This window comes from Atractosteus spatula, chromosome 8 (genome assembly GCF_055471065.1).
Source record: "Atractosteus spatula isolate fAtrSpa1 chromosome 8, fAtrSpa1.hap1, whole genome shotgun sequence".
Taxonomy (NCBI): Eukaryota; Metazoa; Chordata; class Actinopteri; order Semionotiformes; family Lepisosteidae; genus Atractosteus; species Atractosteus spatula.
Window position 1 is genome coordinate 31,409,795 of NC_142713.1, and position 26,274 is coordinate 31,436,068.

General features: G+C 37.1%; 1 protein-coding gene across 1 annotated transcript in view; it reads left to right on the forward strand.

The window, feature by feature from the left end:
- The window catches only part of LOC148829417 (coiled-coil domain-containing protein 91-like), a 158,007-nt gene that overhangs the window by 26,390 nt on the left and 105,343 nt on the right, over window positions 1-26,274 (forward strand). Inside the window, exons 2-3 of the mRNA XM_088923508.1 lie at window positions 6,918-6,961; window positions 12,795-12,876. Coding sequence (XP_088779634.1) covers window positions 6,932-6,961; window positions 12,795-12,876 — 112 coding nt within the window. The 5' untranslated portion in view covers window positions 6,918-6,931. The remainder of the gene's footprint in view (window positions 1-6,917; window positions 6,962-12,794; window positions 12,877-26,274) is intronic.

The following is a 26,274-nucleotide window of genomic DNA, read 5'->3' on the forward strand; positions in this document are numbered from 1 at the left end:
TCTTTTGCAGACGTAGTGTGCTTTGTCTAACCGAATAATAAAAAAAGAAAGTTACTCTTAACTGTATTGTGAACTTTTGAGGTGCCTCTCTGGGAATACTTAAAGATGGTCTTTCTGTGAGTCTTGTCTCCTGTTTGTCACGCCTAAAGAAATTTTATACTGGAGTGTAAAAAGTGAAAGGTGGAACATTGCTCCCTTGTCTAGGGCAATAAAGAATTACCATGATATCTAGCTTTGATTCATGGTGAATCCTTGATTTCCTGACACATTTTTTACCCTGGATCGTGTCAGCAGGGTAGTCTTCAGAAGCGGCTCCCCACTGAAGTAGTATCCCATGATACAAATTGCTTGTAATAACTAAAAGCAATTATAGCAAAAAAAGGTGTTTTGATAACATTAGCCCTTGGCTGTAGGTAGGTATAGATCTGAGCTGGGTGTTTATCCAGAAAATTGTAGCCATTCCAACAGTTAATAGAGCGCTTTTTCTTCAGTCATAGTGCTGGGTTTTGAGCGAGTAGAAAAGTTTTGACTTCCACTCAGGAAATAATTAGTCTCATTTCCTTCTTTATTGGTGAAATTTGGGTTTTTCTGCCAAGGCAGTAATGGAAGTTCTGTGTAATTTTTGCAGAGACAAATGCAAAAAAAAAAAAGCTTAGTGGGAATTTATTGATGTAGTGTCCCTTTTCCAGAAAGAATATAAAATGTAGATGTCAAAGCCCTTGTCTAGAGAAATTCGGGGATTAGCGATTTATATCCTTGTGCTGTACGAAACTGATGGTTCTTCTGATCGTATCACACAGGTTATTCTACCGTGAATCCTCATGCTCCTTTTCAGTGTGGTAGTGGATTTATTTCTTGCTATTGGTTCACTTGTAACACTTGATTCAATTCTTAGACTATGAAGTTATAAAATGACATCCACAGTTTTCTGTGTTTTGAGGGCATTTAAATGAAGTCCATCCGATACCCGTCCAGTGATGTGCTGTGGAGGGGAGGCTGATGTGATGTTTGGCTATCCTCTGTTATACCCTTTTTAAAATTTCCACTGACAATGACAGAGTTTACACTTATGCAATTAAAATGAAGTATTCTTAAAAAAAAAAATAAAGCAAAAATTCTGTAATATTCATCTGTTTTCCTATTTAAAAAAACAACAAAATTGAGAACATGTGATAGTGTGTTCTGTAGATGTCTGCCACTTGTTTTATAGCGCATTAAAATTCACAGCAAGTCCAATTCCATCCTTACAATGACAAAAAATAGGCATAAGAGCAGACTGTCAAAATCGCCTCCAAACTAACTGACTCCTGTGTTGTTTCTGTTAAGTGAAAAACATGGTGCTGTTTTTATTTCGCCTAACTGTAAATTTACTGATTGCTGGCACCGGCTGACTAGCCTTGCTTGTACTGCACCTTTCCACTCAGAATTAAAATGTAAACTGCTGTGCCAGCTGTAAAAACTAAAGTCTTGCTGCTGTGTGGTATTAACTCATTTTAAAGCAGCAGTTAATAGACCAGGCACATTGCTACCAATTAGGACTGCCTATAGCAGACAGCATGTTGTGCATTCAATGTTTCTGTCTCATTGCAGAGCTTTGTTTTGATCTGAAAGAGCAACATGGACATTTTCAGTTCTATAATTCATGTATTGTAAGCAACATGATTTATTGCAATATCTTTATTTTCTCTGCAGCAGGCTTGTGTCCTTAGCTGAACTGTATGTAAGATGCCTGTTATCAGAATGGTACAACTAAGATCTTAATTATAGTTCGGAAATCAGACGCAGAACTTCTTTTAAGAAGAATACGGACCCCCGTAGACCTGAGCTGCTTTTGAAAATGAAAAAAGGAAATTCTGTTTGCTTTAGTGATGGTACGAGGCAAAAAAGGAAAATGAATGCCTTGTAAGACTTCTCAAAGTGAGCTCCGTGGAAGAGTAGGGAAGACTATTTGTCATACAAGGCTCTGAAGTCCTTTGATGGAACCCATAGAAGCATTATAAAGGAATAAAATTATCACTTAAATTATATTGTGCTTGTTCTTGTGCAATTTGATAAATGGTCACCCTGTGCCTCAGTGCCTGCCTGCAGCCCTGTGTGGTGCACAGGACTAAGCTGTGGTGGGTTTGTCTCTGTTTTGGCTCTGGTATGTTGTTGCATACCAGTGGTGTTATGTCATGGCTGCTCATTTCAGATTGACAGATTGACTCCTTGCTTCCTGTCTTATTTAATCATTTTAAGAAGCTTTTTTTTGTTATAATAATGATAGTGTAAGCACAAACAAATTACAGGCCAACATCAAGAACCTGAAACTATTCATAAGCACCGTGTCTTTACAGAATGTAATTTACAAAAGCCTTTTTTAAACTTCTGACTCTTTTTCAATAACTGAAAAAAGTATTTCTGCTCAAAATCAAATCACAGATTTGAATCTCAATTCCAGACACCAATTCTTCAAAACTCTTAAGGTTTCTAAGTGATTATTAATGTACAGAAATGTATGTGTTTTCACAGAACAGGTTTTTGCCAATTCATTTGATACATAAGGGTGTTGGGACACTCCACTCAAAGCACTCCACCAATTTTTAGTTCCCAGTTGGATGATGCGCCAGCAGCAATAGTGCACCAGTACACTCACCACACACCACCAGCTTTCAGTGGGGAGGAGAACAGAGTGATGAAACAAATTCATGGATGGGGATTATTAGGATGCGATGATTGATAAAGGCCAGGGGGAAATTTGACCAGCATACTAACACCCCTGCTCTTTTCAAGGAAGACACTGGGATTTTTAATGACTACAGTGAGTCAGGATGTCGGTTTTATGTCTCATTCATCCAAAGGATGGTTCCTTTTTACAGTATATTCACCTCATCACTGTACTGGGGTATTAAGACCCACACAGGCCACTCCTTACTGATCCCAATAGTACCTCTTCTAGCAGCAGCCTTAGCTTTCCCAGGAGGTCTCCCATCCAGATACTGACCAGGCTCACACCTGCTGAGCTTCAGGGGATTGCCAGTTGTGAGTTGCAGGGTGATTTGGCTGCTGGCAAAACATTCTGCTCTCTCCCTAAAGATACATTAAAGAAAATCCCAAATGTACTTTAGCTTTATTAGAGTTAGGAAGTTTTCAAATATGGATCAGTCAAAAGTGCTTTAATTCTTTGCTTTAAAAGCAATTTTACAGATTTTCTTTACAACCATTAACTATAATGAGCAGAGCATGCTAATAATAATAGTACCCCAAGTGGATAATTAGACAACTTGGTACAATTTACAAAGCTTCCCGTGAACCTGATAAAGTAAAAGTTAAAATTGCATGCGGTTCCATAAGTAAGTTTAAGGTCTGATTTTGCTAGTGAGACTAATTGTAATTGTAAAACTAAAGAACATAAGAGCATAAGAACAGTTACAAATGAGAAGATACCATTCAACCTATCATTTTCCTTTTAGTAGACAATTGATTTGAGAATTTCATCCCATCATTCTTGAAATAAGCCATGTAGCTTTTTAAGTGTCTGCTGTTCTCCATTTTATATGCTCTTCCATATAATTTCTACTTGTGTCCTATGGTTTGTGTTTCACTGTTGATTCTGTTAGTGCCTTTGAGATACAGTACTTGAATCAGGTCTCCTTATAGTTTTCCCTGTTATAGACTAAAAAGATGATTTTATCTGGTCAGTGTAGGACGTTCCTTTATACACCAGTATGTTGCTGATTCTTTTGTCTGAGCTACAGAACAGCAACAGATTTTTTTATAATGATTTGTGTTTTTATTTTTTACTGTAAATTTGTGCTTTTGGTCACTGGTGTTACTTTAGCCTTTCAAATAGAACTAATGTCGTTTTTTAAAAGACACCTGCAGATGTCTGATTTTGTTCAGACCTGTTACTTTAAAAGACTGCAACTACCCATCATCTGTGAAAACTCCAGGTGTTCTCATGCAGACCTATTGATTACAGGCTTGAAATCTGACAGAATTTTATGGACCTGTTGCTTATTTTCTTATTCAATAAAGAGCTTTACTTTGCTGAATCGCTGGGTATTTTTTGACCCCATTTTCTTTATTTACATTTTCCAGTTATTTACATTTTAGTTAGAATTGTAACAGTTATTTTCTAGTCAACTCGGCATCCAAACTGCAGCCCTTGAACCAGCATCATTGAGATGAAGACCATGTGTGCTTTCCTGTGGAAAAATACACGTGCCAATGCCCTGTGGGACACTTAGTATCAAGCAGAGTAAAGCAGCTCTCTCTGTCAACACTGCCCACAGAAGTGCTCACACCCATCCACAGCAATCTGTCTGTCTTGAGCTCATACCCATCCACAGCAATCTGTCTGTCTTGAGCTCACACCCTTCCACAGACATCTTTCAGCTCGCAACCCCCCAGAGTAAGCTTCTTTGAAGCTTTGAAATTGTCAAAAGCAATGAGTTCTAAGTTACTTTAACAGCAAGGCTTTAAATGGCTTGACTTCATTTTAATTGGCTCATCCATTTGTTCCAGATGCTTTACTTTTCGGGCACGTCTTGTGCCATGAGTCATCGGCTCTGGAACAAACAGCCCACCAGTATGGCTGAACCTGACACTCTGTTATCAATCAAGAAATGGCTGAGTGAGATTCTAGGATCGATAAATTACCAACAACCAAATGAATAACAGGGGCTGAATGGCTTCCTCTCATTCCTTAACTTGCTTACATTTTCAGTTTTACCATTACAAATACTCAGATACACAAGGAAACATTAGAACTTGGTACTCTTATTTTTATCAAACTTTTTATTTGAATAGAAATAAATGTTTTTTTTTGTTCCAACAATATGACGTGTTCAGTAGATCACTTGAGATGAATCGTACATGAGAGGGATTATATCTCCAAGAGATATGTAAGTACAATATGCTTTTGAATAAAACATCAGTGATTATCCTGAAAAAATCATAAATGCTATAAACCAGTGCAGTGTACAAGAGGAATAGGACTATATCAAAGCCTCAGAAAGATGAACAACTTAAACATTACATAAAGTCTCGTGGTAACACGGTGCTGTCAATGTCACCCACCAAGTTATGGTTTTCTGGTTTTTTGAGTGTTGATTTTATGCTTTAGAGCACAACCAGCCAAGCCAAGGAGCTTAGGGTCTTGCCAAGGTCTGCTTTGAATTTTTAAATGATTCTTGTAATTACTTTGTCTCGTCTGGTAGGAGAGTCTTAAAACGCATTCTCAGTGATCCCAAATTAATGCTACAGACTGAGAAAATACTTTAAATATGTAGCACTTGTCTAGTGGTGTCTTCGTCTTTGGAATCAAAAAAGTTTACAAGACTTTAATAGCTGTGCTGGTTTTGTAGGTTAGGGAACTGGTGACTGTGTCTGTACCCAAGTTGTGATTCAAGACTTCTAACTGAGACTGCTAAAAATAAATTGTTTTAAAATGCGGTTTTTAATAATAGTGCATGAAACCTAGAATGTGTGAACAGCCCTGTTTAGGAAAACATCAGCACATGGCGTAGTAGTGCCATAACAAATACAGACGACATACGCAGAAATTGGATCTTTGAACAATGTTTAAAAAAATTACAGACTTTGTGTGTAGTAAACAATCACAACAATCTGTTCTGTTTTAGGAGGGTGGGTTAATAAAACAAGGATGGTGACATAAAGTTATTCTGAGGCTATGAGTAGATGCTGGTTATACAAGGACGCCAAATATATAGAACCAGAAATGTCTGCAGTGGTTCTCCTACCCAAGTTAAATTCCCCTAACACAGTTTGTTTCTTGATTGAATTCCTGCAGGAGCAGTTTATGACTGTGTCAGTTAGTGTGCCTGTGACATATACAGTATAACAGAAAATTAATACCTGAAGTGCACATGTACCCTATAACCTATGCTACCACTTTTTCCCCCCTAAATTTGTATTTTCATCTTCATCATTATAATCACAAGGACTGAGATGACAGAAACGAAGGTTATATCAATGCTTTAAAGAGGGATTTAAAGATTTTTTCTCGGCCTTCTACTTCTGATGCAACTAATACTGCTACTAATAATATACACGCCCTCCATGGGGTACTTGACATACTTCAATTCCACCTGTGTACCTTCTGCAGATGACTAGCGTGAAGTAAGCTCCATGCGGCCATCACCAGTATCCACCAGGACGCCATTTTATGTGCTTTGTTCTCACATACAGTATGTGATGGTTACCTCTGCATATCACTTCACACTTTTTCCCTGAAAATTGTGACTAACCCATCCCTTAGTCACATATTTCATATTGTGTTTAATTACAGAACAGTACAGTGTAGGGCAATGAAATGTAAGTATTTATACATTTGTAAAAAGCAATTCTGTCTACAATGTTGCACCACATTTTGTGTATTTCTAAGTGTATAGTTATTTTAATGTTTAATTATCTTAATTTTAGTTTTGTAAAATGTTTTGTTCATTAAGCGAAATGTTTTTGTTCATAAATATAACAAGGAGTATGTGCTCATGGAACAAGTGAGAAAGGGCGCTTCTAACATAACCTTACTTTTGGAAAAACCTGCTGAAAAAAAGTTGGGGAATGGAAGTAATATACTTGTAATATAATTTATTTTTACGAGAGTATTTGCTTAATATGCCGAATACATCAGAAAAGTCATGAGGTTCCGGTAGATGTCCTAGCAAAACCAAATACTGAAATCCTGTGAGGACAGACTCCAGTAACAACTGGAGGGGTCACACAATTCCTTGCTCCCTCCACCCCTCTGAAGACTTTTGTCTGGGGTTTTGGAAACCCTCAAGTTGGTCCCTTCAGACTGACAAAGAGTTAAAGAACCCTTTCGGGATCTCAGGAATGTGAATGTCAAAAAGTTTTTTCTTTGTTCTATAAAGAAAGTTTAATTTTGGGGTTGTTGTTTTTTTGCCTTCTAGGTGTTTGCCCAAGAATGGATGACGATGATTTTGGCGGGTTCGAGGTATGTTTTTTAAAAAAATCGTTCCACATTAAACATTTTATTTATTTGTAACGTGCAAATTATGGATTTTCGTTGTAAGCAGACAGGAGGGCGTCAGGTAATGAACCTGTTTTTAGGAGTTTGAATGTATGGATGCCCCTTCAAAGTATTTTCTGCTGCTCATAAAACACATGAAGGGCTGCCAGGTGAGATTTCTGGGAAGGTGCAGTGGAGAGATTGGAGGCGAATGGGGGTTGAAGAAGGATGCCAAGAAACCTGGGCAGTCTTAAATAACCATGGGCAGGCAAGCAATAAAACATGATCAAAGCTACACCATCTGGCATGTTACTGCATGTAGTTATTTGTTACAGAATAAGGATGACACCAATTACAGACATGTACAATTAGTACGGAGACCTAAAAAGAAAGATGTGTGTAGTTTGGGAATTATACTAATTATCTTCAGGGAAATGAATTCTGTTTTTCGTACAAGATCTTTCTAAACAAATGAAATACAATTCCATTACTTTTTTTACTGTGTGTGGAATATTAATTTGTTTCTTAGAAAATGTTTCAAGCTCTCTATGTCTTCAATCTCACATAGCTAAGCGGTAGAGTTCCATAACGTAATCAATCAGTCTTGCAACTGCTTTTGAATCTGTGTCGCAGGGTTTAGTCAGGGTTCCTTTTCCACAGATGTGAAACACAGACTTTGGAAAACGTTCTGTGTTGATCATAGCCTTCCTGCAAGACTTGCTGAAAGAAACAATCCTCCAGGGCTATACTGTAGTTCACATAATAATACAGACTTAAAACAAGCATAATTTATTCACGACACTTCCAATTCTATCTTCAGAAGAATCATACCACACCTACTGCAGAAGTACACATTCTTTGTGTAAGCTGGTTTTTGGGTCCCACTGTACACCAGCTCCAGACAGTGCCTTGTAAAAGTAATCACAAACTTCGCACAGTTTATTGCTTTAAAGTTTGTAGTCCTGGCACTTTGAAGTAACAATATTTGTTATATACACGGCACGCTCTGCACATTTTAAATTAGAAAACAAAGAAAGAAGTAAATATGTAAAAAGTATTCAAACCTTTGCTGTGGCAAACCTAACTTAGTTATGAGCAAAGAGGTACCTTAAAAAGACATACAATTCCTGGAGTGGTCTCAGTGTGAAATAATAGAGGTTAACATGTTTTCAGAATACACACACCCATCTCCTTACGGATTCTTAGTCAGGTAGTGAATGTCAGATAAAGACTCTATCATTAAGTCCAAGACACTTTCAAAACAACTTCGGTTAAAGTTGTATGAAGGCACAGATTAGGAGAAGAAGGGTATTGAACATTTCATAGACCTTTAATATCTCTACCAGCATGGTGAGGTTGATCATTAAGAAGTGGTAAGCACGTGGAAACTGCCTAATTCAGGCTGTCCCTCAAAACCGAGCAGCTGGGAAAGTAAACACTTTGAATCCAATGGGAGAAAATGTCCAGGGGTCGTCAATATCCCAATCCCTTCAAAAAGCTGGCTATGTATAGCAGGATGACAAACCCATTTCAAAACCCCTACAAATGTGTGGCAGAAGGTTTTGTGATTAGAGAAGACAGAACCGAATTTTTTTCTATCTAAATGCAAAGCATTACATCTGAGGCAAACCAACACAGTGCATCACTCAGTCAGCACCATCCCTGCTGTCAAGCATGGTGGTGGCAGCATTATTTTATAGTTCTGTTTCTCATCAGCAAGGACTGGGAAGCTGGTCAAGACTGATGGAAACATAGATGGAGCCAAATATTGGCAATTCATAGAGGAAAACCTGCTTCAGACCTAAAACTGGGACAGAAATTCACCTTTCAGCAGGACATTGATCCAAAGCACAAGGCCAGAGTTGCTCTGGATCGGCTTAAGAATAAGAAAGTGAATGAACTTAAGCAGCCCAGTGAAGTCTTGACTTGAATGCTTTTGGGATTCTGTGGAAAGTGAACTTGAAAATGGCTGTTTGTAAGTGATCGCCTAACAGCTTGTGCAAATCGGCTGCGAGTCCAAATGTGGTAGATTGGTGAAGTGTGCAAAGTTAGTAGAGTCTTACTTATAAAAACTTGATAGTGTAAATCCTACCAAAGGTGCTTTAAACAAAAAAAATGGTTTATATAGCACCTTTAAAAGTAGCATGTCAAAGCTACATTTCAGTTGGTGTAAAAAATATTGCTTAAATACTTATGCAATCAACATATTTTCCATTTTTTTCATTCTAGTTTTTGCTGAGATTTGCTATAGCTGGTATCTTACCCTTAGAAGTCTTCTGTTTGAGCATTCACATTTTTTATAAGATATTTAAAAATGTGTTTGCTTGTCTTTGTAATCTCACAAAAGGGGACACCACAGTAAGGATACAGTACGATTGCAAGGTACCAGATGTACCACATACAGTATTGTCCTTGATGCTCTTTGGTACCTCTTTTTCCCAGCTACTACTGTAGCTCTTCCTTCTACAGTATATTAATAGTTTCCTAAACCACACCACCTAGGTTTTCCAGCTACCAGGTCATTCAGTACCTAAGAGAACATACCTAATTCCCTTACTTGGCTGGTTCAATGAATTTCACCACTGAGATAAAATGATACAGGCTTAACTTAGTGATTCAGTGTCCGGACAACTGGGCGGTTCTCTGCCCAGATGGGAAGGAACCTTTCCAACACTATTTAATTTAAAAGTCTTCCCTTCTCCTCCTTTAAAGGCCAGAAATGTGGTATTCTGCTCTGAGGTTTGGCTCTATACTGTGGTGCACCTCATAAAAACAAGACAAACTAAATGTATGTACGTAGAGCAGTGGAGAGAAGCATGACATCATATTTTTATAGTATACCCTTCGTTCTACTGAATTTACTGCATTTTTTTTTAAAGGGGCAGATTTGAGGACTGAAACTCAAGTTTGTTTAAAATTAATCTTGAACATTCCACTGTACTTACCAGTCTTGAATTCAGCATTCATGAAAGCACATTTCAACCAACACTTGTTTACCAGACATGTGGGTTTCAGTGATGCTATTTATTAGGGTAAGCATATTAACAAACGGAGAAACCTAACCATTTCTCCTGAACGCTGCCTTGGTAAAAATTAGTGGCATGTTGCTGAGAGTTTTAATTTCACTCATTTTCAGGGATTCCACATTTATATTCAAGGTGATTATAAGGCCTTACAGCTGCCTCTGGAAAAAAACCCCATCTCATTTAGGCGTCAATCCACTGTGCTTGAAAGTAAGAAACACATTTGGGGTCGCGAGTCTCTGAAGGCAAGGGAAAACAAATTCACCACCAGGTGGAACCATAATTATTAGGATGCACTGTATAAGGAACATAGTTACATATTAGTTTGAATGATGATGGTCATGTCTTTGCAGAACAATTCACTTATTACTGCAAGACCCAATGGTGCCTTTTGAGAAACTGATTCAGTGTTTTGTATTAGCTCTTGATCAGGAGTTGTGATGTATTGAACAGCTATAATAATGTAACACCATTTGGTGCAAAATGGTTTCCTGCTAACATTATTTTGTAGAAAGAGATCACTTGGAAAAAACCTTCTGGTGTTTAGTGGGACAGAATAAAGCAATTTATGAAAGTAAAAGCAATTTATTACAAAACCAGATTTGCTCAGCAACATTCAACAATGAACTTGTTTCTACATGTCTCCATAGTGTTAAATAATATAAGCTTATTTGAACTGAATTGTGTCTAGTCTATTATAGTGTGCCTCTCCCTTTTTGTACTCCAAATTGAACCGCATGTTATTAAATATGTTCTTAAAGCTTGTTTTATTACAAGTGAGTTCATGTAATATTGAGGTAAATCATAAATATGATTAGCAGAAAAAAGGTGTTATGTAAAATGTGGTTTGTTATTAATATGTTATACAATACCTATAAATATATTCATATATGCAGGTTTTACAGTAAACTTGAAATTATTTAGCCAATTTCGTCTGTTTCTTTTCCTTTATGCATACAGTACATAAGACTGGTGGAGATTCGGGTCAGGATTTAATGACACTAATCTCTGTTGTTTAGTCATACTTTCAGTAGATACCCTAATTAAATATGATCCAGCACCATTTATTGGATGGCAGCACACCTCATTACAATTGGCAGATATTTCAGAAATGACAGCATGAGTAATTATTTGGTACCAGTGTTGACAGACTATGTAATGTGATATTTGAGCATTTTCTAAATTCATTTTATAAGCAAAACACTCAAAAGCAGAAATAGAAGATTGGGAAATCATGACAAATGGAGAAAGGGTGTCATAGTTAGTCAAGTTCTGCAGATGAAAAGGGATCTGCTGTTACAGATCATGCATGGGCAAACTGGAATCTAGCTGTAGTGTAACATTTTCTGAGATGGTGAATGAGTTTTTAAAATACAATAAAATGGAAAACCATTTGTTTTATTTGGTGTATGCTCAGCATGTCTCATTGTAAATGGTAACATTTTATGTTAGGGTTCAGTAATAATTGTTAACAAATACTTCATTAATGTTTATTTAGGTATTATTAGCTTAAGTCTATCAACTATAGACTAGTTACATAAATGTTAGTACTGTACTTGTAATTGTCACTGAGAAAAGTGACCTCACAAGAAAGCTGAAAGTTTTCTTTTCAAGCACTACCCCTTTGAAGTATACAGTATATGCAATGTTTATAAATTACTACACATATTAAGTTCAGATGTTAAATACAGTATTTATAACTAGTTTATTAACAATGTCATGGATTAATTACCATAAAAGCGTTAATAAGGAATTGAAAAAAGGTTTATTTACGTTATTACCAAACTTAATTCTAGAATTCACAGTAATAAATTCAGAAACAGTTCAAAACAGGTAATACACAGTACTGTGTAAACATTCCAGGACATTTTATTTTAAATGAATCAATTCCAATAGAATAAAATGGTTTTGTCTCAGAAAAAGAAATTATAGGTTAAAAATATAAAGACATGCTTAAAAGTTTCTCTTTCTTGGTGTATGCACAGGTAAACTAATAATTTAAACTAATTTTCTACAACAGCATGTTAAAAGGCAAGCTCACAGTACAGTTATTTTTACTTTTTAAGTTATTTAAGTTATTTTTAAGTTAGTTCACAATGTACTTAAAATTGATTATTCCAAAAAAAAATGGAAAAACACGATGAACCGACAGGACTGGAATGAAAGAGCAATATTACAGTCTGAGTTAATGTGGAATACTGAGCGAAGTCTCATTTGTAAAGGAAAATACTGTGATTTAAGATTTTCAGTAAAGGAAAAAAATCATAGTAATTCCGGAATGTATACAAATTGCCACTACATAGGTCTTCAGTATCAGCATAAATGAAGATGCAAATCAAATAATTTTTCCTAGCCTTGACACAGATTGTGATTTATTTTTCTAGTTACAAATGGTATTTCTGTTGTGTCTGGAAAAAACAACAACATTCCTGCCAAAGTTTTTAAATGTGCTGCTTTTATTTTTTGGACATATTGTCTAACATTTTTGTGCCCTTTTCCAGGAGGCATGTTACCAAAGAAAGTACATTAATTCTTAACCGGGACTAAGTAATACTCTTCTAATGCAAATCCACCATACTGATGATTTCAGCATTCAGGCCTTTTCTAGTGTTTTGTGCTGTATTGTTGTTTTTGCATTGACAGTCCTTGTGTTTTAGAACTTCCAATATATACACTTTCAGTTCATAAAAGTCAATTATTTTGGTATGTTCTCTTTTTTCATTGTATGTTATCATGTGCAGTGTAACTAGGCTTTTGTTGTCTGGTGTCAAAAACAAACTCATTTGATTTTGCAGGCCGCTGAGACGTTTGAATTTGGGGATACAAACGCACAACATCCAGTTTCGCCAGCAATACCATGGGCAGCTTTCTCTTCAGGTAAATATATTCTTCAATGGACAGCCACTGCGTTTTGCTCTGACATTACTTGTTCCCAATGCCTTCCAGTGCTCCAGTGTTTTATTATTCTACATGCATTATTAAATAATAATTAATAATTCCTTATACTTATATAGCGCTTTTCTGGACACTTCACTCAAAACACTTTACAGGTAATGGGGACTCCCCTCCACCACCACCAATATGCAGCCCCACTTGGATGATGAAACGGCAGCCATAGTGCACCAGTCTGCTCACCACACATCAGCTATCAGTGGGGAGGAGAACAGAATAATGAAGTCAATTCATAGATGGGGTTTATTAGGAGGCCATGATAAAGGCCAATGGGAAATTTGGCCAGGACACTGGGGTAACACTCCTACTCTTTTTCAGAAACACCCTGGGATTTTTAATGACCACTGAGAGTCAGGACCTTGATTTTATGTCTGAAATACAGTGCCTTTTTGGCAGTATAGTGTCCCCATCACTATATTAGGGCATTAAGACCCACACAGACCGCAGGGTGAACTCCTCCTACTAACACAACTTCCAATAGCAACCTTAGTTTTACCCAGGAGGTCTCCCATCCAGGTACTGACCAAGCTCACACCTGCTGAGCTTCAGTGGGTTGCCGATTGTACAGGGTGATATGGCTGCTGACTACAATATAAATGAAATGCATCACTGTTTCTTATGAAAGATACAGGCAGTAGGCAAACAAATGGTAAAACACCAGTGTAACTGAGGGATACCAAGTATACTAAAAGAAAAAGCTTCCACACAGGAATGGCTCATGTATTAATTAGGTGCGACACATTGTAGTGTACTTAAGCTCATGTATACAAATTCCGGATATGCCTGATTGCCTGTAATTATGGCTGTATAAGTACCTTAGTGACTTTGGAAGGGAGGTGATTGTAGTGTGTTTAGCAAGAGCTTTAGTGACCTAGACAGATCAACATGCTGTCTTTTGACAGGCAAATGTATCTATGGCTCCAGAGTCAGGATATCCACGTGTAAATTTAGTATGTAAGATAAAACAGGCGATCAACTGCAGATTAATTGGCTGCACATTTCAACTTGGGGCATGAGCAGCCAGTTTTCTCAAAGAGAGTCCACTGACAGCTCCACAGAGCGGGACACCATAGTCGTGTTTCTGTGCACAAACTGCTCATCACACCTTGCAATGCATAACTGCTACACCAGTGGTGCGAAGAACACAGGCATTGGCCACCGAGCGGTGGCGAAATGCGATCGGATCGATGAATTATCCTTCTCCATGTTCTCGATGAACAGATGAGTGCGCATGTGGCTCCAACCTGTAGAATCCGTATAGCCTTGAGTGCTTGGTTCCGACAGTGAAGGGGTCTGGTGGCTCCATAATATTGTGAAGCACGTTTTCCTAGCATGGTTTGGGTGCACTCAAGCCCTGGAAGAAAGGGTCAAAGCTTGAGTGATAATCTTCACCTCATGTTACAGCATTACTTTCCTGTTGGGAGGGATGCTTGTAGGATGGCGGTGCTCACCACAGAGCATGTGGAGTTTCCCATCGGGTTGATGATATCCATATGTCATGGCCTTCACAGTCATCAGATCTTAAGCCAATTACGTATTCACGGGTTATTCTGGAGTAACGCCAGAGAGAGCTCTTTCCACCTCCATCACACAAGTGTGAAAGACTGATAGTCACAATCCTTCCTGCAGAATTACAGTTGATGGTGGACTCTATGCCATAGTGCATACGGGCTGCAAAGCATTTGTTTGGTCAAAAAATCTGCATGGATCAGTGTGTTACTGGTACAACAGTTGATATATAAACTCACTAATGAAATCAGATACGATATCAGATATATACCATAGTTTTGGTTGCAGACCTGTAATGTGATGCACCACTTTTAATTTTTTAAAGTTCTAAATATAGAGTTTTCTCTGGTATGCTAGTAAATATTGAGCAGCAAATTATTTAACAGTATTAAACATGATGATAAAGTCTTACTGTTCTGTTTAAGACAGATAATCTGGCCTGACATAACCAGTACGGAAGCTCTTTTTTATTCAATGTGATTGTGCATGTAGTGCTAACATTGAATGATGATTTTTCTTTGTTGAATGCTCATAAACGATTACAGAAAACAAATACTTAAACTACAAAACCTTTTAGAGAGGTACCTACTCACATACTTTAGCAGTGTAATTGAACTTCAAGTACCAAGGGAAACTAGAATTAGACCTACCAAGTCTTACAACAAAGTGGACAAACAGTTTTTGCACTGAAGCGGTTTGCGGTGCAGGAAAGATGACGGCAGCAGGGAGATGGATTGACTTTAACACTCTGAGTGAAATAAAATAAACGAAAAACTCTTTCACTGAGTGTTGTCATTTGCCTCTCTGTTGTACAGCATGGTTTGCAGAAAACTGTTGCCTCATGAGCTGCAATTGGTGTGAGACGGACAACAGCAGGCACAGCAACTCCTTTGCTACAATAATATAGTTCATATTGCTGCATCTTGTGAGGTGCAGTTCTGAGTTGAAGTAAACCTTCCAAGTTTCATGTAAAATGGTGCAGTGGTCCCAAAACAAAGATAGCTTAAAGTGTTATTAAAAAATAGCAGTCTGGTGGCCATTGTGATTTATGCAGTAGGTAGTCCTATTTCGCTACATCTTGATATGAATGTCACCTACCAAAATTGGAGATAGCTGATCAAACGATCCAGCAGCCGTCTTAAGAGGCCACATTTTGTCAAGCGGTGGATAACTTCCCCTGTTTGTGGAACAGATGATTGGAGCACGTCAGGAGCTATGCAGAAGAAACTATTAGATCTTTCAAGGCAGTCAGCACTTTCACATCCTGTCTTAAGCCTCAGTTTTATACACTTAACTTTGATTCTGTTTAGTATACTGTAATTCTCATATTCTCGTTTCTCCTGTTTTTGTCTTGGTCTTGTTTTATTGCTAAGATCCTTTATATTATAGATCATGAAAGATGCCTCTATGCCTACTACTAATATGCCTCTCCTCTTCTCACTCCTGGAGGAAACCCATATGAACATGGGAAGGGCATAAATGTTCCAAACAGATAGCACCCCAGGAATTAAACCCAATGTGCAAGGCAACAATACAAACCACTGTGCTACCTTGCTGCCCATTTCTAAGCAAATGTCAGAAGTTCAGAGATAATTCTCAACATTCTCTCAAATTCTAAGCAGTTTCCATGTTTTAGGGTTGGGTGGAAGATGTGTTTATTCTGACCAGTTTTTTACTTCAAAGATGAGGTTAGTTAAAAAATAATTTCCCTAGGTGACACTGGCATAGAACTGCAAAAACCATTATAAATTAAGACTCTTAATCACCAATAAAATCTTCGAAAATCTAATTTTTTGAAAAAGCAATCTCCAAAATATCTATAAAACATTCTGTACAAATCAAACCTTTATGTTAAAGGGTTCGCATGGCACAAATGAAGTAGAGAATAAATACTTAAAAGTGAATGGGTGTGACAGGATTTAATCTCATCTCTTTCTTAGAAGTTACTAGTGCATGGAAGTTTTGAAAAGAAAACCGCAAACACCATTATTTTCAGTACCTTAGTTGAGAAGGACAGATTTTTCATCCTTTAATTTAAAATAGATTATACAGTAAGAAAATAATTTTAATCATCACTTCAAGTCCACATTAAACTGGATTTTGTTCTTTCATAGAACAAAAGCTACATGCATTAATGCAACTACCCATTAATTATTGAGAGGAATATTCACAGTCAAGAAAAACAATGTTTTTTCTAAAATATTATCTCCAAATGTTAAAACGACAACTCATTAATAAAGGGGAAAGTTATTTTAGTCCCCTGTAATAAGAATACAGAAGGGTTGGGTAAGAAATAGAAAATAGAATATGAAGCATGTTGGTGCACATTATACTCCTTATATTAGTGGTTTATATTGTAGTCTTTTTAATATACATTTTATATGCTATGTATTTATTCAGCATAGTAAGTGTGCATAATAACTTGTAGCATTAGATGGCACTGATTTAGAGAGTGCTCCCATGCCTTATTGTCAAGGTCTGTCCTTTTCCTCTCAGCACCATAATCACTCAAATGTCTGCAGTCATCAGCATAGGCACTGTGGCTAATCATATCTGCGTTACTGAAACAACACGGCGCGGTGCGGAGTTATGCTTTCAAGCATGAACGGGTATGCTGCGGAATTTTGGAAAAGTCACATATGAGAGAAATTAAAAATGAATGAATAAAATATCGCGTGTATATGTTTTGTGGTGTAACCAAAGTGTTGTGTTGCATGTTTGGTTTAAGGACATGATACAGGATGCGCTCCGTGACTGTGCGTTTGGGAATTGTGCATGGTATGAGTTTGATGGTGGTGGGACGTCCCAGTGGGACATACACACATCTTAACTAACTTCCTTTTAAAATATTTCCCTTGAATGTGAACCAAAATACATGGCCTTCACAAGAAATGTGATAAAAGTTGGGGTAATTCCCATAACAACTCTGAGAAAAGGGTATTTACAACAGACCATTTTGCACAAAAACAAAATTTTAAAAACTGCTCCAAATTTTTGACAGTGCATCTGTAGTTAATAAGTCTGCTATGCTTTGTGCATTTTGTTTTCCAAAGACAATCAAGTGCCAGTGAACTGACAGTTATTCTAGCCGATGCAGTTTATCGGCATCTTTAGAATTACTCCTCAGTGGCAAGGGAACATTATGAAACATATTAGAAATAGATCTCATAAACATGACTGGATTCATCTTAGATAATGCAAGTTACATGGTCAAGGTATACAATGACATTCACTGAGGCTTGTTGCCAAATTCAATACATTGGACATGTAATTCCCTAATGGCAGCTTTGCAAGTAATACATGAGTAAATCAAACTGAAATGTTGGACTCTTTTAAAAATATGCCTCCTGAGCCGTGTACAATTTAAGTAATACATTTTATAATTAAATGTATAATAAAAGTAAAGAATTTATAAAAACATTTTGAACACTGGTACAGTAAAGGCACAGCACAGACAACACAATAAACAGACTTTGAGTTAAAACTTTGACATTGAAGAAGTACTGACTGCATACTTTGACCTATTTACTGCTGAATTTGCAAACTATCTTTTCTTATTTTTTCAGTAATCTACTGTACTAAATACTAAACAGGCCAGATGGGCTGAATACCTTCCTCCCATTTGTAACCTTTCTTAACAGGCCTTAGACGAGGCTATAATGACCTCTTGGTGTTGTCAGACTGAAATACAGGGTAGAAAATTAGAAAAAGTCAAGAAACTCCAAGCTTTACTTGTTGTGTCTTTTTTATTATACTCTACTAACTGACTGATTAATTGACTTGATAACTTGATTCATACATTTCCTAATAGGATGAGCAATTAATTTAGCCTTAATCAGTGATACATTAACTAGTGTGGAAGTAAAACAGTAATACTGGAATGAAATTTGAGATTTGCTTATTTGATCAGTTAATGTTCCCTGATGTTCTCCATTTGTGTATATTAAAAGAAAAGAAATAGGCATATTGGAGTCTTACAGAGTATATGGTTGTGGTAGATGCATGCTTTGAAACCGTCATTAACCTCATTATTTGTGTTTTCATTTAGTTTTTGTGGAATTGCATTTGAGCATTTTCTGGTATTTCCTGCATGCTATTTATCTTTAATTAGTCTTGCATCCATATGGTGCTTTTCATCTTGAAGATTCTCCAAGAGCTTTTCTTAAATGAGACTAACCTCATTGAACACTGAAGTGCATGCCTTATGAGCCAGCATCTCTTCTACATAACAGACCAGGGAGAGATGTGAGGAATTGCTTCACTAGTTGAATAAAGGGGGCACTTTAGGGAGACCAGAATGTGCAAGCACACAGTGGAATTTAGTCAGTACTCTTAAAAACAGTACCAGGGGATCTTTAATGACCTAGTACGATGTTGCTTTAATATCTCATCTAAAGGACAGCAAATCTGCAGTCTAACATCGCCATGGTTGGTATTTGTTTTGGAATTTCTGGTGCAGGGGAAAAAGCACCACTTCCTGGTCCACTGTGACCACCTGCGCAACCTGGTTTTCCTTTGAAGACTCCAGTCCCTGTACTGACCAGGCCATGCCTTGCTTCTGAGATCTGACAGACTAGACAGTGGCAATGCTGCTGTCATGTAAAGTAAAGAAGTTATAATGGGATGTAAATTAAATGCAAAAAGAATCTTACACAAAGAAAATGGTAAATGTAGTAGGAGATAATTGCACGTAGAGCACTGGAATCTCTATTAACAGGAAATGATTGTTTTTAAACTGCAGTAGTAACTGTACTTGTGTGTGTTCTTATCAAAGCACACTAGAACACCACCTGGAGGCTACAGTGACTGAGATATAAACCTCAGTGAGTCATCATGGGCAAAGTTTCAACTTTCGGCATACTTTGTAATTTTTTAAGCAAAGTGAGAACAGAGGAGGAAGCACATCCTTTTTCCCATTTCTCTCTAATCCAGAGGTGAATGACTGAAACCCTGTGTGTAGCTGGGGGAATGTGTTACTGTTAAAAGCTGGCTGCAGGCCCTGCATTTCTAAACTTCAAAAGTGCCGTTCCAGACGATAGGTCATTATCTAACATCCATAGTCATTGAGGTTCTGAGAAATTCCATTAAAGTAAAATGACAGCTAAAGGGAATCATCAGCAGATTATACCTAAACTATGGTAACAGGATATGTCTTGCTCATAATGTGTTTTTTTTTCCATTTCTTCTCGTTTCATCTATGGCATACTGTATACTGTCTCACAATGAGAAGTACAATAAATCCAAACATTTCCATTTGAGGGAAAGTTCTGTTGAAAGCTGAATACAAATAAAAAGATTAGTCTGGTTCAGTACTTTTTAGAGTTGATTTATTACTTTGACAAGGATTTTTTTTATATTTGTATGTGTAACTTATATGTAAGAATATTTGGTTAAATCAAAAGTGATATCAGATTAAATTTCTTGATTTATTTTCCTTAAAAGAAATGCATTGATGTTTTACTACATTTAATGGTCAAGTGGCTAGGTTTCAGAATATGTAAAAAATCTTTGTTTACCTGTTATTTTGTGATCCAATTTTGTGTTGTGAAATAATATTTAATAATTATTTAATATACCTATCCAAATATATCTTTGTAATCAGTTTCTTGGGAGATTATGTTGCAAAGCAGAAACTTAATCCTTTCCATTTTATTGTTTTCCCCAAATCATAAAGTTTAAGAAATGTTAATGCTTTGTTATAGGTTTTGAAAGCTCTGTTACTTTTATTTCTAAAACTTGTATGAGAACTTAAGAAAGGTTAAAATGAGAAGAGGACATTTGGCCCATCTAGCTAATTTGGGCGCTAGTAGCCAATTAATGGCCTTGTTTAAAGCCATTTTTGAGAAAGATGATGTACGAATTTTGACAGCAACAATAACTTGTTCTAGATTTGCAGCTCATTATGACATATAAAAGGTTTAAAAAGTTATCTGTAGATCTTTAGTTTTTCTATTGAAATTAAGCCTTAATTACAATTGCTAGAACTCCTTCAGGCTCTTTAAATTTTTCTTCATGCATCTGATACACATCTGAACCTGTCTATGATAATATTATTTAACATAGAACTTTCTTCCTTGGGAAACGTAGTGAAGTATTTATCTTATAATTGAATATACAAGTCTAATATTTTTCCAGTATTTTTTCTGAGACACTTTATCCTTCATAGTTTTTATATACTATTATAATACAGAAAAACTACATAGCCTCCCTGTGCAATGCACTGTATTGCATCTTGGTTATTTTTGCTTGCAGTTCCCATTTCTCTTCATTAGCTGGATGGTGTTCTAATAATCGCTTTCTTTCTCCCTATATTTTTCTTATTTGATTTGTTAAACCATTTGGGCCACTTTTATCCTGACTTTATTTTACTTAGAAGATTAAACTGTTCCGTGCTTCAAGCAGAATCTCTTTAATATGTTGCCATCCTGTCTCTACTGTTTCCAAATCTGTCCTATCCGTCTCTGCTTCTTGTAACTTGTCTCTTTCCTTTGTAGTCTGCTTTCCTGAAAGTATAAACCTATGTTTATATTGTGAATCAGTAACTTAAATCTGACATTTACAGTATTCAATATTATAATGACACGGGAATTTTTCTTACTCTTATCTTAATTGTTTGAAAAGACTAGATCAAGATTTCTACCCAGTGCTCTGGCATTGATAGAAATCAATTATTAGCCACGTTGCCTTTTCAGCTTTAGCTGTTGATGTCTTTGTTTTTGTTTCCCAATGTAACGATGAAAACTAAAATCCCTTGTGCACCTTTTGATCTATAGTGTTATACCTCCATCTTTTCTCTCTGTTCTCTGTTTTCTCAGAATGCAAAGTACCAATGCATGCAGCAGTGTTATATTCTTTGCCATGGTTCAGTGGTACCAGTTTTTTTATGAGCAACTTGTGTTTTTCCTTGGGTTATCTTCTTCACCCTGTGTATCTGCCTAGCAGATTTTCTGTGAATCCTCTCCCCTTCTGCTCTAGTTTGAATGTTTTCACATTTCTCTGTATTACTTTGGCCCTTGCCGACTATGTATCTCATTCCTTTGTCAAAGTAAGTTTTGCAGTGGCTGATGGAGCTGGAGCCATCATGAGCGCACCGTGTCATAGTTTAACATTTGGTCACCTTCGTAAAGCACAGGTAGGATCTCTGAGAAAAACACTCATTTAGTCCTAACTGTAAATTTGTTTCTAAGATCTCTGAATTTGTTTTTTTATGTTGTTTATGCCAATGAGATTTGTCCTACCACAGACAACAACAACTGAGTCTCCACCTCAGTCATGATTAGGAGCAGGCCTACTCTTTGGAGGATGCTCGCTCAAGGACAGCACACTGCTGTTCAATCAGCGTCCTGGCTTTACATCTCACTTGCAGTTTTTCTAAGATTAGAGGGACCAAAAACCACCATTTCAACTTCTTGTGTTGGCGTCACTGGTGCTGATTGTAACTGGGCTTTAGTGTCAGTGCTAAGCGTGCACCACGAGCTGCTAAATTTAACTTCCAAGTCTTAAATCTTCGTTTCCTATAGTGGAATTAACTTTGATGATGTTAGGTGTGGTTTTCAGGATAGACTGTTGTATTTTACTTCCTTTGACAACCTGGGACCCACTCCTGTCTGTCAGTTTCTCCTTGCTGGGTCTGATATTTGGCACACATGCCACTACGAACTGGGACTTCAAAGTTCCTCCATCTCATGGCTATTTCTCATTTCCCTCAGCTGCGACTATGTAATAAAGGTTGCATTACAAAAGAAGAACGACTGATGGGACAGTTGCTCCTGGCATTCTTATTATTTGTGATCAGTACTGAAAAGCAGCATTTAGAAAGAAAAAAGCACAAAAGTTGATAATGTAATTTTGTTAACGAGTTATTTTCATGACATGAAACAAGGAGGATTGGATCTTCTTGGGGCTAAATTCATTTTCTGTCCAACACTGGGGTTATTTCAAAGGCCACTGCATGTCGAACAGACAAAGATTTTTAAATAAGTCAGTTCAGCCCGAGCTGATGTGATCAAGACGCATGTTGCAGGATGTATTTTGACCTGAAATGCTACAATATACATTTGATTACTGACCTTTTTAATTATGTATTTCAAATGTGATTTTGCATGTTAGCAGCAATATTGTTTTTTTTTAATTCCAACTCACATTGTGGCAATACTAAATCTGAAAAGAGTTCTGCTTAAGTTCTAGTTTGACCTGTAGCTAGGCAGACACATCATTTCCAGTGGCTAAATGAGTCTGCCAGTGATGGGAAAACAGTGAGATGAACTCATGACTGTTTGGGAGGATGAAAAACTGCATGGCAATCCTTCTGAGTTAAAACATACTTCACTAAATTTGTCTAGTCCAAAAAATTCATCCTGTCTCTGAGGATTGGTGTCTTAAAAGGCTTCAAAGTCCCATTTTATGACAGGAAAGACTTAAAGCAACCTTATCGAGATTAGGAGGTGCTTATTGTTGAAGTTAGGAGTTTTTTCTTTTAATCTGCACTACACAAAGGAACCATAGTGTGTATAGCTGCTTGCGTTTAACTTTCCAACTTTTTGCAAGCCCTAAAATTCTCCTTCAGGTGAGGTACCTGCACCCTGTAATTGTAATTTAACCCAAGGATATTAATTCTTTGGCAGAGCTTTACTATAATTAATCACATCTCTGATCTTGTTATTGCGATGTCTAATGCATTTCTTTTCAACAGAGGGATCTGCTTTAATGGCACACATTTAAATCAGTTTTGTGTATGTCTTAATATTTCATCAATGGAGTGGACTTTTTCTTGAAGCGGGCTAGCTGTGGTGAAATGTTGAGTCTCTTTCAACTCTCACCCGTTGGAAATACCTGTGCTTGAGCAGAGTCATTGGCTGAGAGTTTGGGCCTGAGAATGTCAGGAATGCAGTTCATGATCAGTATCAGCTGCTCAATGTAAACGTGCTATAAAGCATTGTGCAGAAACACACACACTGTAACTGCAGGCTACCTCTGTTGCAGTTTTAATACCTGTAGAACTGCAAACAGAAGCTGCTACACAATCTCAAATCCTTTTTTCAAAAGGAAGTTTTTATTACTTGGGCTTTTCCTTTTATTGCTTATCTTATTAACATGTTCACTGACCTATTTGTGGTTTTTGATTCTCTGGAAGTGCTTCATTGTAAGATTATTACATGCCATGTTATCTAACTCTGACAATCTGATTTCAGAAAAGCTGAAAAAAGGCAACACATTGTTTTACTGTTTTCTTGTTCTTGTTTCCTGGCTGTATATTTTATCGCTGGACCTGAAAGCAAGCATGGAAATTCTCTATCAACCCTGAGAGATCTCCTGAATTGTTTATGTTTATATAGGTGAAATGGAAAATAACAGGAAAAAAAATATCCTGAAGCCCAAAAGTATGAAAATCTTTTTAGTATGTAAGAAATATTGCAGGAAATAGACCACATTTCTCTGATAGCTAGAAATTAACGCATGCATTTAACTGCAAAAATCTGTGTCCTGAAAGAGTGTACTTTAACAGTAGAAGTCCAGATTCTGTACTTGTTTTGTCATAATAGAATCCCTATGAGGCCCTTTGGGCTCCCTGCAGTATAAAGTGTGTATTGGTCGGAGAACTAAGCAGAATCCTGTTTGATTTGTTTTGCTTTATGAATACTCTTCACTGCTGATTTTTACAAAGAAATTGATTTTGAACAGTTCTTGTGTTGAGAGATCAAATTAATACTAAATGTTATTTTTTGTTTGGGGTTGTGTTCCAGTTTAAGACCAGAAAAGGAAAGTGAGCACAAGTCTTTGTTTCTCTTTGGACACCCATATTCCCAGATCGCTTGCCCGTTAGATTTGGGTGGACCTGCAAGGCTTTGTTTTCATTGTGTCATAAAATAAATCTGTAAGGCATAAGTATAAAGGGATGAATTTTGAAGGACTCTGCTACAAGTCTGTAAACAGAGCAACAGATCTGATTCAGCTCCCCTTCCCTTCCCAGAGGCAACACATGTGGGAGGCTTTGGAAAAGTTTAGTAAGACATTTTGATGATGTCTTCATTGTATTGTCTCGCTGGAGAGTTGGTTTAAGACACAGACATTAGTAAGTGCACACACATACAGACTAAAATAGCTCCTCGCATGACAACAAAATGGGGACCCCCTGCTGGTTAGTGGGTGTTCCCTGTTTGAGAATTTAAAATACAGTCATTGCTCACACCCTTGCATTTTGAAACCTCAATACAGAAATTGTAGATGTTGATTGTCCACATTTTTTTTTACATTTTTTTGATTCCCTAACAGTTAGCCACCCATTCCAACTGTGTTTTCCAGCTAGCTTAATCTGCGCAGTTCTGTCAGAACAGACTGCATGTGCACTATATGCAAAAGCAAGCAGTTAGTACCTCATTACCACCAGTGCGCCTGGCACTCACTTTTTATTTGGCAGCTTCATCATCAATTGTATCAGCAAATAGTGCTAAATTGTGCACTTAGCACTTAGTCCTGTCTTTGTAATTGATATTGCTCCAGTAGAATCATTGTGATCTGTCTATTCAAACAAACTCAACCCCTGGACATTATGCCCAATTGTTCAGATTAATTGTGTAGTATTAAGATTAGGATTAATATTATGATTGAGATTGAGAAGACCACCATTTTGCATTTTAATTGCACAGTTTTTCCTGAATAAATCCAGACCATTTTACATATACAAAAAGTGAAAATCTGTTTGTCTATCACTGAAGTGCAGCATCCAAATGGGTGTCGTGAGGCACGAATAGAAAAATTCAGTGAGCTGGATTGTATGACAGAAGGTAGACCTCTACAGCACAGCCACCATACTGGAGCATTAGTCTGAATGTTGTGGTTTAGATGGCAGAGCGCCAGCTCTTGGGTTCACCAGCACTACTAGCGCAGCAACATGGATTTTCTTGACTTGTCTCCAATCCTAATACTGTCCAGGTCCAGTATTGCCTGTCTTCAGAGATCTGAAGGATCAGGCTACGAGGTGGTGACCCTGCTGTCACCTAATATAGTGGAGGTAGGGCACAATGTTAACATTTTAGGAATAGATTTCACCAGTGATGTCAAAAATTTACAGGAGCCTGGCAAACCACAGGGGTGATTTTTGGCAAGTCAAGGAAACCCTCACTATGTCTGTTCCCCTCAAGACTGGTAGGTAGTTGGCAGTTATCATTGCCCAGCCTTCACACTGTATCGGTATCGGTATCACTGTATCAGCATCCTTAATTTCTGAGCAGCTTGGGAGCCCCAGGTGGTGATTTAAATCATTATTTAGGTAGAGCCTTTCAATTAAGTGATGTAATATAAACATTATAGTTATTGCTACAAAGAAAAAGGTTAATAGCAATAACATTATTAACACCTCAAAATTGAAACACTTTCATTGAAAAGATTGAGGTTTGGACCCTTGAAGGTTACAACCAGTAGAAGCATGCAGTGAACTTTATGACCCAGTCACACATTTAAAACCATCACAGGTAATTTTGTCTCATTATTTCAAAACACTTATCTAATGAGAGGTTGGGGTTACTTACACACTGCTGTTGTGGGAAAGATCCTCTCGTTTGTTTTTTTTCTAATAAATCCACAGCTTCCTTCCTTCGTTTTTAGGAGACAAGGTGGGTTTCTGTAATGATTTATACAGGGAATATTTAACTTAGGTTATTTAATAAAAATCAAATAGTCAAAACAATCAAATAATGTATCACGTCTGACAAAATGGAATCTAAAAAATATGGGCAAATATCGGCGGAAATCTTTGTAATAATTGTGATGATTTTATGTGAAACAGAGGTTTCAGATTTGACGGTTCAATGCAAG